This window comes from Hetaerina americana, unplaced genomic scaffold, assembly GCF_022747635.1.
Source record: "Hetaerina americana unplaced genomic scaffold, ioHetAmer1.1.p SCAF_27, whole genome shotgun sequence".
Taxonomy (NCBI): Eukaryota; Metazoa; Arthropoda; class Insecta; order Odonata; family Calopterygidae; genus Hetaerina; species Hetaerina americana.
Genome location: NW_027286841.1, coordinates 5039731 through 5052235, shown reverse-complemented (window position 1 = coordinate 5052235; position 12505 = coordinate 5039731). Strand labels below are relative to the sequence as shown.

The following is a 12505-nucleotide window of genomic DNA, read 5'->3' as shown; positions in this document are numbered from 1 at the left end:
GTGGGATTTATAACACGACCGAAAATGTTTTGAACGGCCTAAAGGTTATGCAATGGAATCAACCTTATCCCCTTAGTTGAACCGCCTAGATCTACATAAGAATGAATTATCCGCATCCACAGACTCCTTCGCGGGAAGTTAATGATGAGAAATATTAATCTATCATCAAAATGAACACCTAAATCTATTTACCACGCCATATTCCGATGAAACTGTAGCTTGAATATACAATATTTACACATATTTTGAACGGCAGTCTCAGGGCCGACAGGTTTCCGCTTATCATTTGTTCATTGCAGCGAGGTGAAGTATAGAGGACTTTGAGGTATCTAGACGAACAATTGAGTGCGGATAAAGATTGAGAAGCGAGTGAGAAAGCAAGATTAGGAATCGGAAATGTGAATGCATAGGAATTCATTGTCGATATACCAGTTCTTCGTTGCACACTGCCATTAATTTCCTCATATTGTTCTGTTTTAAGATTTTAAACAATTATTAAACTTTCTGCAGCTAAATTCCAATGTTTAGCCGGCCATTTTCATTGTTTTAATTTTGTGAATTGAGGCTATCAAAAAGTGAATTGAAATGGTCTCATCTTACAAGAAAGATAAAGTTACGTGGGCCAATTACATATTCAGATATGCGGCCACTACTGCAACGCACCCATTTGAATATTCTAAGTTATTAATTCAAGTAAGTTGTTGATAAAAGTTTGAATTCGTTCAACAGTTACCAGCCTTTTTTTACTACAATTTTCCTCATTTTTAGTTAGGTCATGAGCCTATTGCACCGTGGCCGACGAAAACCCTGTTTGGGCGACCGGCGTTAGCATTACCCAGTGTTTTTCAGTATGGTAAGTCGATTCATTGTCCTTAGTTGCCATTGACTCGGTTGTAATTTTTCAATGTTCAGAATAAGGTAAGGTGTTGATTGCGAAAATATTGTTCCAAGATCTTTTGAGTACGGTGTAGCCAAAAGCTTCTAAAAATGCTTGTAAAGGTATTTAAAATACTTGGTTCTTTGTTTCTTAATGTACTAGTCTCATAAATGGCACCGTTTTATCGTAGGTTAAAGTTGAGGGATTCATTAAAGTCACGTTATGGCATGTATGCGTGGGAAATATGAGTGTAGTCGTCGGAGAAACAAAGTGGTTTTACATTCAATAAAATGGAAGCTCAATCAAATACAATATAATTTTACCACAAAGCTACTTCTGTTATCGCCCCATGCTTACATAACTGCGAGGTTCCTTCTCTCCTCATCACCGATGCTCTCGTTTGGCCTTACTGACCTATGCTTGTACCACCGTTCTCCTTCAAGCGACATTTAAGGTTCCCTCGTAGTTATATGGTTAGCTACATAGTCGTGCTTCTGAATTAACCGCTTCTATCACTGTGAACGATAGACATTCAACATTTGCGATTATTGTAAATCAAGGAAACTTAAAACAGTAGAATAGCTTTCACTGAAAACCGACAGGCGTCAATCATCATAATGTTATTGCATAGAGGTCTGAGACTACATTTTTTCCGGACGAAAGTAAATTTAATTTCGCCGGTGAGGTTGCTTTGTTTCCAAAGTATCCCGTCGATGTATATTCCTCGAGGAAACTTAAAGATTATTAAGTACCTGACAAAGAGAATGTGACGGTATTCAAGGCTCTGCATAAGAGAGGGGAATTCCATCATTTATGGAAAACTCTGAAATTTCATCAAGTGATACAGAGTAATGTATTTCAATTCTTTCTGGAAAGAATATTTATTTTCTGTGACTGATACATCTATAAATATTGGTCCTTACGACACCCATGACAACTTCTGTGCCTTACTGTAGCAATAGTTTTCTACACAAAAAGAATGAAAACAATTGTGCTCCATATCCTAAGAATGGATAGCTACATTGGCTTAGGCAAGTTTTTAGACAGTATCACAAATAAACCTCTTAAATTGCCACTTTTTTAATCTACCTGATTAATGTATTGTTTAATGATGTATAAATTAGATATTCTATTCAAATTTTGATTATTTTTGCTGGAATTGGTTTTTCGTGTTCCTCTTAAGCTCAAAGGCTACAATGGGGAGGGCTCCCAATGGCAATTGCAACTTGAAGTGTCTGGCAGATAAATAGCTTTTAATTAACTCTTGTGTGCTGTTGAATATTTACACATTCCTGAGATCTCCCTCCTATCTGAGAGCAAATAATAGCTGTATGTGTGTTTTGTATGTATATTTTATTTGGTAATCTACCGGTTAAGGTAGGTTTTTGGATGGACACAACTACCAAATAAATATTTTGTTACTCATAACAAAATAAAAATTCAGGCATCCTACCCTACCTCTGGTCCCTCTTCATCTCCGAGTACTTCCTTCATCCCGTCCAACATCCCTATCCTATTCCTTCCCTTTCCTCGTTTGCCTAACATTCTCCCCTATATTACAGTCTTCAACAATCCGCTACCGATCAAAATGCCCCTCATCCATTTTTCCTGCCTACATAGGATTACTCCCAACAAATCCCTATCTTCGCCTACCATAGCAAGTACTTCCTCATTCGTTTTCTTCTCGGTCCATTTCCCATTCTCCATTCTTCTCCACACCCACATTTCAAAAGCCACCAGTCTACATCTATCCTCCTGCTTCAATGACCACGTTTCCGCGCCGTACATCGCTACGCTTCATATCAAAGTTTTTACGAGTCTTCTCTTAATATCTTCCCTCAAGGTCCCTGTCATCAACTCTCTCCTCCTTGTGAAAGCCTCTTTGCCTAGCGCAATTCTTCTCCTTATGTCCGTACTACTTTGACCGTGTTGGTCCAAAACACTACCGAGATACGTAAACTGTTCTACCTGCTTTAGTTTTTGCTCTCCTATTTCAATGTTTAGCTTAGCCTTTTTCTTTATAGAAAATCGCATTACCTTTGTTTTATTAATATTGATTCTCATCCCATATCTGTCGCACTGAATTTCCAATTCACTCAGCAATGCTTGCAACCCCTTGGCTGACTGAGAAACTAAAGCTTGGTCATCAACAAACCTAACTGATTTTACGAATTCCCCTCCCACTTTAATTCCTACCTCCAGTTCTTCCCATGGCTCTTTAATCATTTCCTCTGCATACAGGTTGAACAGCAACGGTGATAATGGGCAACCCTGCCTTCCACCTCTTCCTAACACTGCCCATCCGGACTCCCCTTTCCCCATTCGCACCTGAGCAGCCTGAGATATGTACAGGTTGCGGATTAGTCTCTTGTCCTTCAAATCTATTCCTGTTTTCTGCAATATACTCATTAGTTTTTCCCAATTCACTCTATCAAATGCTTTTTCAAAATCTACGAAACAAGCAAATACGTCCTGGTTGTGTTCTATATTCCTCTCGATTAATAATCTCATTACTGCAATGGCATCACGCATACCTCTCCCCTTCCTAAACCCAAACTGATCATCCCCTAAGTAATCATTTACCCTACTCTCTATCCTTTTGTTTATGATCCTGAGAACAACTTTAGCTGCGTGGGATATCAAACTTATCGTCCTGTAGTCCTCACATGACGTGGCCTTTACCTTTTTCGGAATAGGAACTAAAACTGATCTCACAAAGTCTTTCGGCCAGATTCCTTCCTCATAAATACTACGAATTAGGCCATATAGCCTCTTCCTCCCACATTTTCCTAAACATTTCAGTAGTTCCGCAGCAATGTTATCCACCCCCACGGCCTTATTTAGTTTCATCTCCCTTAACCTTTTGCACTCAGATGTGGAGTGTGACTCGACACGGTTAGCGATGGCAGCAGCTTGTATGTCGAGCCACACTCGACACGGAGTTTCACCACAAGGGGAATTGGGATTTTTGTCTATTTTTCCAATAACTTTTCTTGTAATCATCTGCATGAAAGGAAAAGGAAAGTTAAAACTTAATTAAAGCATGGCTTGTTTTATAAATGAATAGTATCGACCCATGATGTCGTCGTCGGCATAAATGCCATCTCCCAAAGGATGCCACTACCTACGCAGATGTTTTTTGTTATCTATTTACTGTGTTGTAAGTTCTTTTTCATTTGTATTGTTTGCTTTTCATTACTTGGAAGTCAGCTAAATGTAAAGCAATGTCTTTTAGAGATTATCGGTGTCTGAAAAAAGTTCGCCAGAATGTAAAGTTACCTCAGTCAGCTGATCCTTAGTTCATTGCTTTCTAGTTTGGACTCTTTCATTTCCTTTTCTTCCTAGTGTCCGCTGTCTCATCAAACATTCTGCCTGCCCTTTTATTATCTATTGCATACTCAGGAATCATGAGTAGGAGGGTCCAAGATATGATCTATTATATTCATAGTAAAACACAAACCTTGGGCCTTTTCCTGGAGTCATTCTTTTTTGAGGCTGCATCATCATTGTTTGAGGAGTGTCCAAGACATGAGTCATTGATTCATAGTAACTCAAACCCTAGCACTTTTCCTTTGTCGAGCTTTTTTGAGGTTGCATCATCCTCCTGTGGTAAAAAAATCTTCCTTATCTTAGTCTCCGAGGTTTGCTTACATTTCTAGAAGCATAACGCAGGTGTTTTCCCTAATGACAGAGGGTTCTCATGTGCCCCATGTAAATACTTGGGAAGTGTGTTTAGCAGCACCAAGAGTTTTGGCAGTCTTTTGCATTTGCTGCTGCACTGACATCCTTTCAGAAGAGGAGTTGTCTGGGAAGGAGAAAAGAGCAAGGAAGCAACGCACTCTCTCAATGGCACATTCATTCAAGCGTGGAATCCGATGTCAAAACTGAGAAAGTAATGGATTGGTAATTTCTAGCCAAAAATATTATTTGTGAGGAATTTTGCAGGGGTATATTTTGTGAGGTACAGAAAAAGGTTTTTGAATTAGTAAGTATATGTAGCCCAAATATTCATTTAAAAAAATATAGGATCCAGAATGAAAGATGCCTGCATTTCGTGCTAATCAATTTTGTCAGTCATCCATTATTTATGTTAAGTCATTTCCATTGTAACTTCACAATACTTCAGGTATTTTGAAGCTTCATCTGAACCATGTGATTTTTCAGGGACCGGAACTTCCTTTAAAAGCATAGGTAATACAGGGAAAGAATCTGACCCCCTACCCTGATGTGTCAATTTCACATGTTGTTGGGCTGAGTGAACTGTACAATCCCCAACCAAACGGACCTCTTCCCCACCACACCCTGAAACCCTTACTTCGGCTGAGATACATTGATAATGTTTTTCATGTTTGGCGACATGGTATGGACTCTCTGAAAGCATTTATCTCTTCCCTCGATCCAACATCCTCTCCATTTCCTTCACTTCCACCATTTCCTCCCCGTAAATCACATTTTTGGGTGTCCAAATGTTCCTCCTCAATAATAATTCCATTGCTCAGTCCATATCAAATCCATAAACAAAGAACTGCATTCTCTTTCCAATGGCTCCCATCCTCTCCACACTAAACGGTCACTCTTCTACTCTCTCTCTCTCTATCTGAGGCCACCTCATCTGCAACAGCCCTGATTCCCCGAATAAGTTCCTCTCAAGGCTTCATATCTCTTTCGTCAGATGAGGCTATTTAGACTCCATTTTGAACAAAAAACCCAAAAACGTATGCACACCCTTGAAATACCTTTTGAGAAGATATATGACTGTCCATTTGCACAACCTACTTCTCTCGCTTGCACTCAATAAAAATCATTCTTTACCCATCCTCTCCAACAACCAAACTGTCGCCAACATACTTTCCAAACACCTCTGTAACATTTAAACAGCCAGCTAGTCTCTCTAATATTCTCAAATTCATTAGTCCTCTTTCTAAATCCACTCCAATTCCCAAAATCCCTCCGACTCCACATAGTCATGCTAGATGTGAAACCTGCTCCATCCTTGTCACAAATTCCCTTCTGCAATAGCATCTTCTCAAATATCTCCCATTTCTTTTGACTTCTTCCTGCATTTCAGAAAATTGCGTGTACATATTATTACATTGTGAATTCTGCCCAGCTTTTTATATTGGCAGGGCACCATGCCCCTCAATATTAGAATTGAGAACCACGGAGTATCCTATGGCCCATCTTCCCCAAATCCTATTTCCCAGCTGTGTCCTATAGGTCAGGGGTGTATGGGTTTAACTACAACACGTGAGCACCCGCCAATTCACCAGAAAAATACTCACTATTAATTATTTTTTCCTAGATCACGAATAGAAAATGTTTGCCTTTATTACAAATTTAAATAAATCACTGTTTTTGAGGCAGTGAAAAGCACCAGTTTTAATATTTTGTTGAAAGTACTTGATAAAGAAATTGCAAAATATATCATAAAGTAATACAATGTATAATGTTTGGTGTCATCTCACATCTGGTGCTGCCATGGAACTTGATGTGCTTTGGGCTGATGGGGATGTCAACCCTTCACTAATACATATGAAGTGTATCTCTCCCAATGACCTCTTAGTCTATTGGCATTCAATGTTATGGTATAAGAGTGATGTAGTAAAGGCACAGAATATGGTTGTTTTCAATACAATTTTCAATAATATCAAATTAACAAAAACTGAGCATTGCATAAAAAGTTAAAATGATGATAACCTCACGTGATCTTGAGGGAGAAGATTGTCATATTATACTGATTTAAACTTGAATTAGTAAATCACACTTCGGAACACATAAGAGCAAGGCAGCTTAAAAGCATTTTGGCCCAGTGATGACGAATCTCCGATATTCTATCATAAATAAGCGTTGGCAAATACATAGCTGCTAACTTTTAAATTTAACAATTCAATTGCTTCATATTAAGTGTAACATCAAAATCTTTTTTATCCTTTCCGTTATATCCAAGTATTTTTTTCCAAATTGTAATTTAAAAAATCAGGTGCATCTAATAGAATGGGAAATATGGTACTTCTGATATATATTTCTAACGTAAATAAGTCAAGTGGGCCTAGGGGCAAAGTTTTCATCATTTGTGTGTGTTTACATGTAGAAATGGTTCAAGTGTTGTGCTCGCACAGCAATTGGTCTTTCTTTTGCTCCCTTGCAGTCAGTTACATAAAGGGCGTAGATGGCTTTTCCGGCTGCTACCGTGGCCTCGCCCCCAAGCTCTGCTCCTGCCTGGTGAGCAGCCTCACGTACCAGCGTGTGCGCGAGAGCTGGCAGTTTGACTGGGAGAAGAGGAGGGCGCTAGGGTACGGGGGGACGGGTGACACCACCAATGGGGATGACGAGGGCGTGGGTGATGAAGACGAGGACTCGGAGAGTGGAGGTGGGGAGGAACTCTCAGAGGAGGAGGAGAGGCGACGGTTTGCTCTCTGCCTGACGAGGGATGTTGTCGGGCGGACGGTAGCCGTGGTTGTGAGTCACCCCTTCCAAGTTGTGGCCGTGCGGACAATGGCTCAATTTGTTGGCGGAGAAACCTTATACTCGTGAGGATCCTAAACGTAACTTACGTCTAATATGCTGCCCGCTCCCTTCTAGCTTGGTGGAAAGCCTGCCTTCAGTTTAAGCCCACACAATGAATAAGATTTCTAAATGAATAATTGGCTTTTTCTTCCCTTAGATGGGAACTGGGATGATCTCGGCGACTTTTAAATTTTCCTCATCAAGTTTGCGTTTAGTGAAGTCAAATGAATTTCAGGTGCCCAGAATTACTTTTAATGGTAGAATGTCCATGTATTATATTTAAGGTACTCTTAAATTTATAGTAACGGGTTCACTATGGTGCGGTGGCTAGCGTACTGGCTTCCCATCCATGGGCCCCTGGTGAGGGCAGATATTTTTCAGAGGTATCCCGATCCCTATTTGAGGTGCTTTGTGGGATGCTCTTCAAGTGGGTGTGCCGTCCGTCGGATGGAATGTTAAGCTGTGGGCCCTTTCGGTACCTTCAATTTTGACTGGGCCAATGCCGAAGCTGGGCTTATCTCCACCCTTCCTCCTTTCCCATCCAGCCCTAATTGCGCGAATGATCTCAGCTGTTGGTCACCTCCACTAAAACTACTACTATTAAATTTATAATTCTATTATATAATTTATTTTAGTAGTAGTTTTTATGGAAGGCGACCGACATCTTAGGTCATATGCACCATTAGGGATGGATGGAAAAGGAAGGATGGGGAGAGAAACCTGGCATCGGCATTAGCCTACTCTTGTCAAAAGGCACCAAAGGTTCCACAGTTTAACGTCCCATCCGACGAACATAGTACTCACTCAAAGTGCTCTCCACAAAGAACCTCAAGTAGGGATCAGGATACCACTGAAAAATATTTGTTGTCTCCCGGATTTGAACCCAGGCCCTCTCGGTGGGAAGCCCATTCGTTAGCCACTGCACCATCCCAATCCCCTACATAATTTATATTCATTGTTATTAATACTGTTTGATCACCTTTATATTCATGTTGAAATCAATACCCTCTGATGATGAGATTCATTTCACAGTCGTGCAAAAATCATTCGCCTAGACTTGACTTCACCAGGAGATTCAAACTTGGATCCTATGATTTCTGGCCTGCCAGTTAAGCCTCTTAGACAGCCTCTTGCAGTGAATCTCTTAGGCGGTTAAGATAACTGGGCGTTCAGTTGAATACTAGAAATAGTCATCAGAGCATCCTCTAAAGCCCTCAAAATAGAAGAGGACATTACATCATCTAAACTGGCTGAAGCTCTTGGCTGAAAATTAAGGAATCCAGGTTTTAATCGTGGGTGTTGTTAGGGAATGAATTTTGCGCTGCTATGATGTATCGAACATAAGTGTGCATGCCAGTGAGCATCTCTGCCAAAGTGAAAAAGGCAGACGAGAAAGGGATCAATGCTTTCGCATCATGTTGAGTTTAATTGTTAAGGTAAATCCTATTGAAAGCTTGTGACCTGGTCATGTTGTTATAATCATTATAAATGAGTTCTTGTTAGATATTTGTATTAGTTTCAATTAATGTGTGAAATAATATGATTCAGTGCATGTTTATTTAGTTCAAGTAAATAATTGCCAGCCTTTCTTTTGATTGCTTTGTCTAAATTTGTGTTCTGAGTGTGGGGAATTATCCCTGCGGAGGAGGGTCATCAATTTTTCATTTTTGAATATTTTAATAATGCTGCAATGTTGGAGTAAATACCTTGAAGCACATGAAGATTGTTAGAATCCAGTTGGATATGAAAAATCTCTAAGCAGTAAAAGAATGTAGCATGTCTATGGTGGATGAAAGCCTGCTCCATTACAAAAGAAACCTTAATTATTGTTCCCGGAAATTAGTCCTCCATAGATTAGTTTTTAATCATGAAGTGAAGTAGTTAAATAGTGGATTGAATATGCTTTTGCCTTTGCTTTCAGTGGACTGTTTGCCTCCTTTCGTGAAATATACCGTGAAGGAGGCATTTTAGGTTACTTCAGTGGAGTGTTACCTCGACTAATTGGAGAGTTGTTAGCCCTTGTCATTTCCAGTACTGCCACATTTGCCATAAATACATACCTAGTGGAAGACCCAGAAGTCAAAACCTATACGGCGGCAACAGTTGCGGTGAGTTTTTCTTTTTTTTTAAGTTCTGTGTAAAATCCTTAATGTGAAAATGTCATGGAACCAGACCTTTTCACGGCAAATAGTCAAAGATAAAGCAATCTCCCTACAGGCCTTCTTTACCGCTTCACAGAAATTAAAGATCCAATTTCACTCCATTCATACTTCTCAACAATTGTCCTTCCCATCATATCATATTGCTCCCCCATTTGGTCCACCTCATCCCCAACTAACCTTAAATCCCTCGATTGTATCTCTCACTTCTTTGCCAAAATAGTCAAACACCGAGTCCCACATTACCGCAATATGTCCTCAAATGCTGTTCTGTCTTCCCTATCCATTTCTAGTCGCCAAAGCTGCAGACTTAAAGCTGACTTAAAACTCCTTCACAACACCCTAAACTCGGCTATTGATTGCCCTGAACTGCTATCTTTCTTCAACTTCAGGATACCAACCCGATCCACCCGCACCCACTCCCTGCTCCATCTGCCTACTATTCCTGGGATATCTCTCACCAAGCGCTCACCTTTACTATTTCGCCTCTCCTCCCTTCCAAATTCACTCCCTCACACTGTCGATCCTTTTAATTTATCATGCAACAACTTCACCACCCAAGCTTTATCCCACCTTTCAGTAAATTAAAATTTTCCCCGGCCCATGCTTGGTTCTCGTTGTTATTGCTATGCTGTTATTGTATTTTGTCTTCTTTCGCGTTTTTTTAATATTTTTCACTGTAAAATGGCGCTACTGCTGTATTGAACAATGTTTTAAAATAAATAAATAAAGTTGCCACTCCAGTCTATTCCACAATTGCCACCCGTTACAATAAGTAAATGATATATTGAATTCAAGAGATTCTAATTTTTTATTGAAAATTTTTGTCTCCGAACAAAACTTTTATTCGCGGACTAGTGTGTTGATTAAATATGTGAAAAATCATTTAACAAAGGCACAACCTTGGACTGAAACCTGAATATTTCAGTGGCCCATCTAGAAAGTTAGCCAATTGTTTCATGAAATTGTTCTCCTTCCAGGGAAGTTTCATCCACATCCACATTTTACTCTGCCAGCCATTACAAGGGTGTGTGGCTAGGGGTTTTAGGCCACTGACTATTAGTGTATTTATTGATTTTATCAAGCAGGATCATTATACAGCATTTTATTAAAGACTAGTTTTAATTGTTTTTTACTGCTTTTGTATTCTTGTCAATTCTGCATTGAAAAAGAGGATTATTTGGTCCTGCAGCCAATCTCCCTTTGAAACGTCTCGCTGCAGTCTTACCTACCAGGGTAATGCAGGGCTCAAATTATTCCCTTTCTGCGACACGTTTGCCATTCAATTAATTCAGTCAAGTCACAAGGGTTATCTTGCTTTAAGAGATTCCCATCTCCGGCTTTACAATAATCATGTGAAATTTCCTTTTGCTCATATGTTATGATTTTTTGAATGGAAAGCATTTCTGTTGCATTCTTACGTCCAAAAATTCACCTTTCCCTACACAGTCCCAAAAGCATTAAGTTCAGTGGAGGTAAGGAGTAACCAATGCAAAAGAATAACTTGCCTTTACTTCTTGTTGGGGTAATTCCTCCCCCCCCCCCCCTCCCAATCTAATTGTCTGACAAACCATATGCTCCTTAATGTAGCCCTGCAGCTATTTTAAGTGTGTTTCCTTCATGTTAGTTCCAATGGCAGTTTTACAAACCACGGTATTTTACTTAGTCCTCTGCGCTTGTATCCGCCCCTTTGAGTCCACTGGCAAATGAATATAAGGGTGAGTTCTGTTCAATGTCATGGTTATTGGATATTTCATGTAAATTCTCCAAATTTTAATGATATGGGTATTTTGGTTGCATTTTTCTCGTACATATTTGATTAAATACTCTTGAGGAGTAACATTGAGAGCGAGTGGAAAATGCCACAAATCTTTAGCATTCAGGGCCGTGTATATCTCCACATTGGCTCATGGAATCGTCCATTTTGAACAGTCAGAGTTTATTTTTTCTCCCCATCCCATGGCTACATTACCTCATCTCAGATCACTATGTTATGTTAAGAATCGCTCTCAGTAGAAAAGTGTCTGGTAGCACACGCAGTCCTTATTTAATCACCATATAACTCCCCCTTCTCGCCACTCTGATACCGTTATTGTGGCTTAAGTCATCTGACACACAATGGAAGAACCTCAAAGAAAAAGGGATGAAAATTTATTAAGACTATTCTCCATATTCAACCATGGTTATACCTGTATGTTGTTGTAATGAGAGAACGACTGGAACGTACGGAAATGAAATTATTGATTTTCTGCAGAAAGGTGGCCGCTTATAAGTTCTCAGGATAAAAGTGTCCCAGGCTAAGGGTGTGTGTTCTTTTCCTATGAAGTGTGCGAGTGAAATATTAAACTATGCCCATTTTAAAAGGTGAACTGCGGTGGGAAATCAACGTGGCAATGTGGCTGAATATTGCACATAATATTTTTGTGTTTAATTTAAAAAAGTAGATGTATGGATTCAAAATTTACTAGTAAATCATGAATTAAATAAGTCAGTTGGAGTGGATTGTTGATAATAACGATTTAATTTCAATTTCCATGAAACTTCTGTAATACATTTTTATCATGCCATGCTCATCAATTGTTTCTTGTATTTTATTTTTATCAGTAAAGGAGTCTTTTTGTATCCTCCATTTATATGTTAGTTGTTCCATATTTATTGAAAGTATTTAGGAATTGTGCATGGCAAAATTTATTATTGGCCTTAGAGTTTCTTGTACATCTCCCTTTATAATTAATATTTTATAGTTGTACTTGAAAGACAAGGATAAATCGACTTAGTAACAATGTTTCATTTTGAGCATTCTTGCTAGTTCCATTCACATTAGGTTTAAATCATTAGGGCATTGCCAAATGCTCATTGGTACTAGAAACAGGTAAATTCAAGGAAAAACAGCAAATTCAAGATGTTGATATTTTTACATTGTAAAAATTTATTTTGTCTAATATCAACAAGGTAATCTGTG

At 39.2% G+C, this 12505-nt stretch overlaps 1 protein-coding gene across 1 annotated transcript in view; it reads left to right on the top strand.

Moving 5' to 3' along the window:
* The first annotated feature begins 353 nt into the window (after positions 1 to 353).
* Positions 354 to 12505, top strand: part of LOC139689679 (mitochondrial carrier homolog 2-like) — a 24666-nt gene continuing 12514 nt past the window's right edge. The window contains exons 1-4 of the mRNA XM_071586869.1: positions 354 to 693; positions 769 to 853; positions 7026 to 7407; positions 9306 to 9492. Of these exons, the coding sequence (XP_071442970.1) occupies positions 586 to 693; positions 769 to 853; positions 7026 to 7407; positions 9306 to 9492 (762 nt within the window). The 5' untranslated portion in view covers positions 354 to 585. The remainder of the gene's footprint in view (positions 694 to 768; positions 854 to 7025; positions 7408 to 9305; positions 9493 to 12505) is intronic.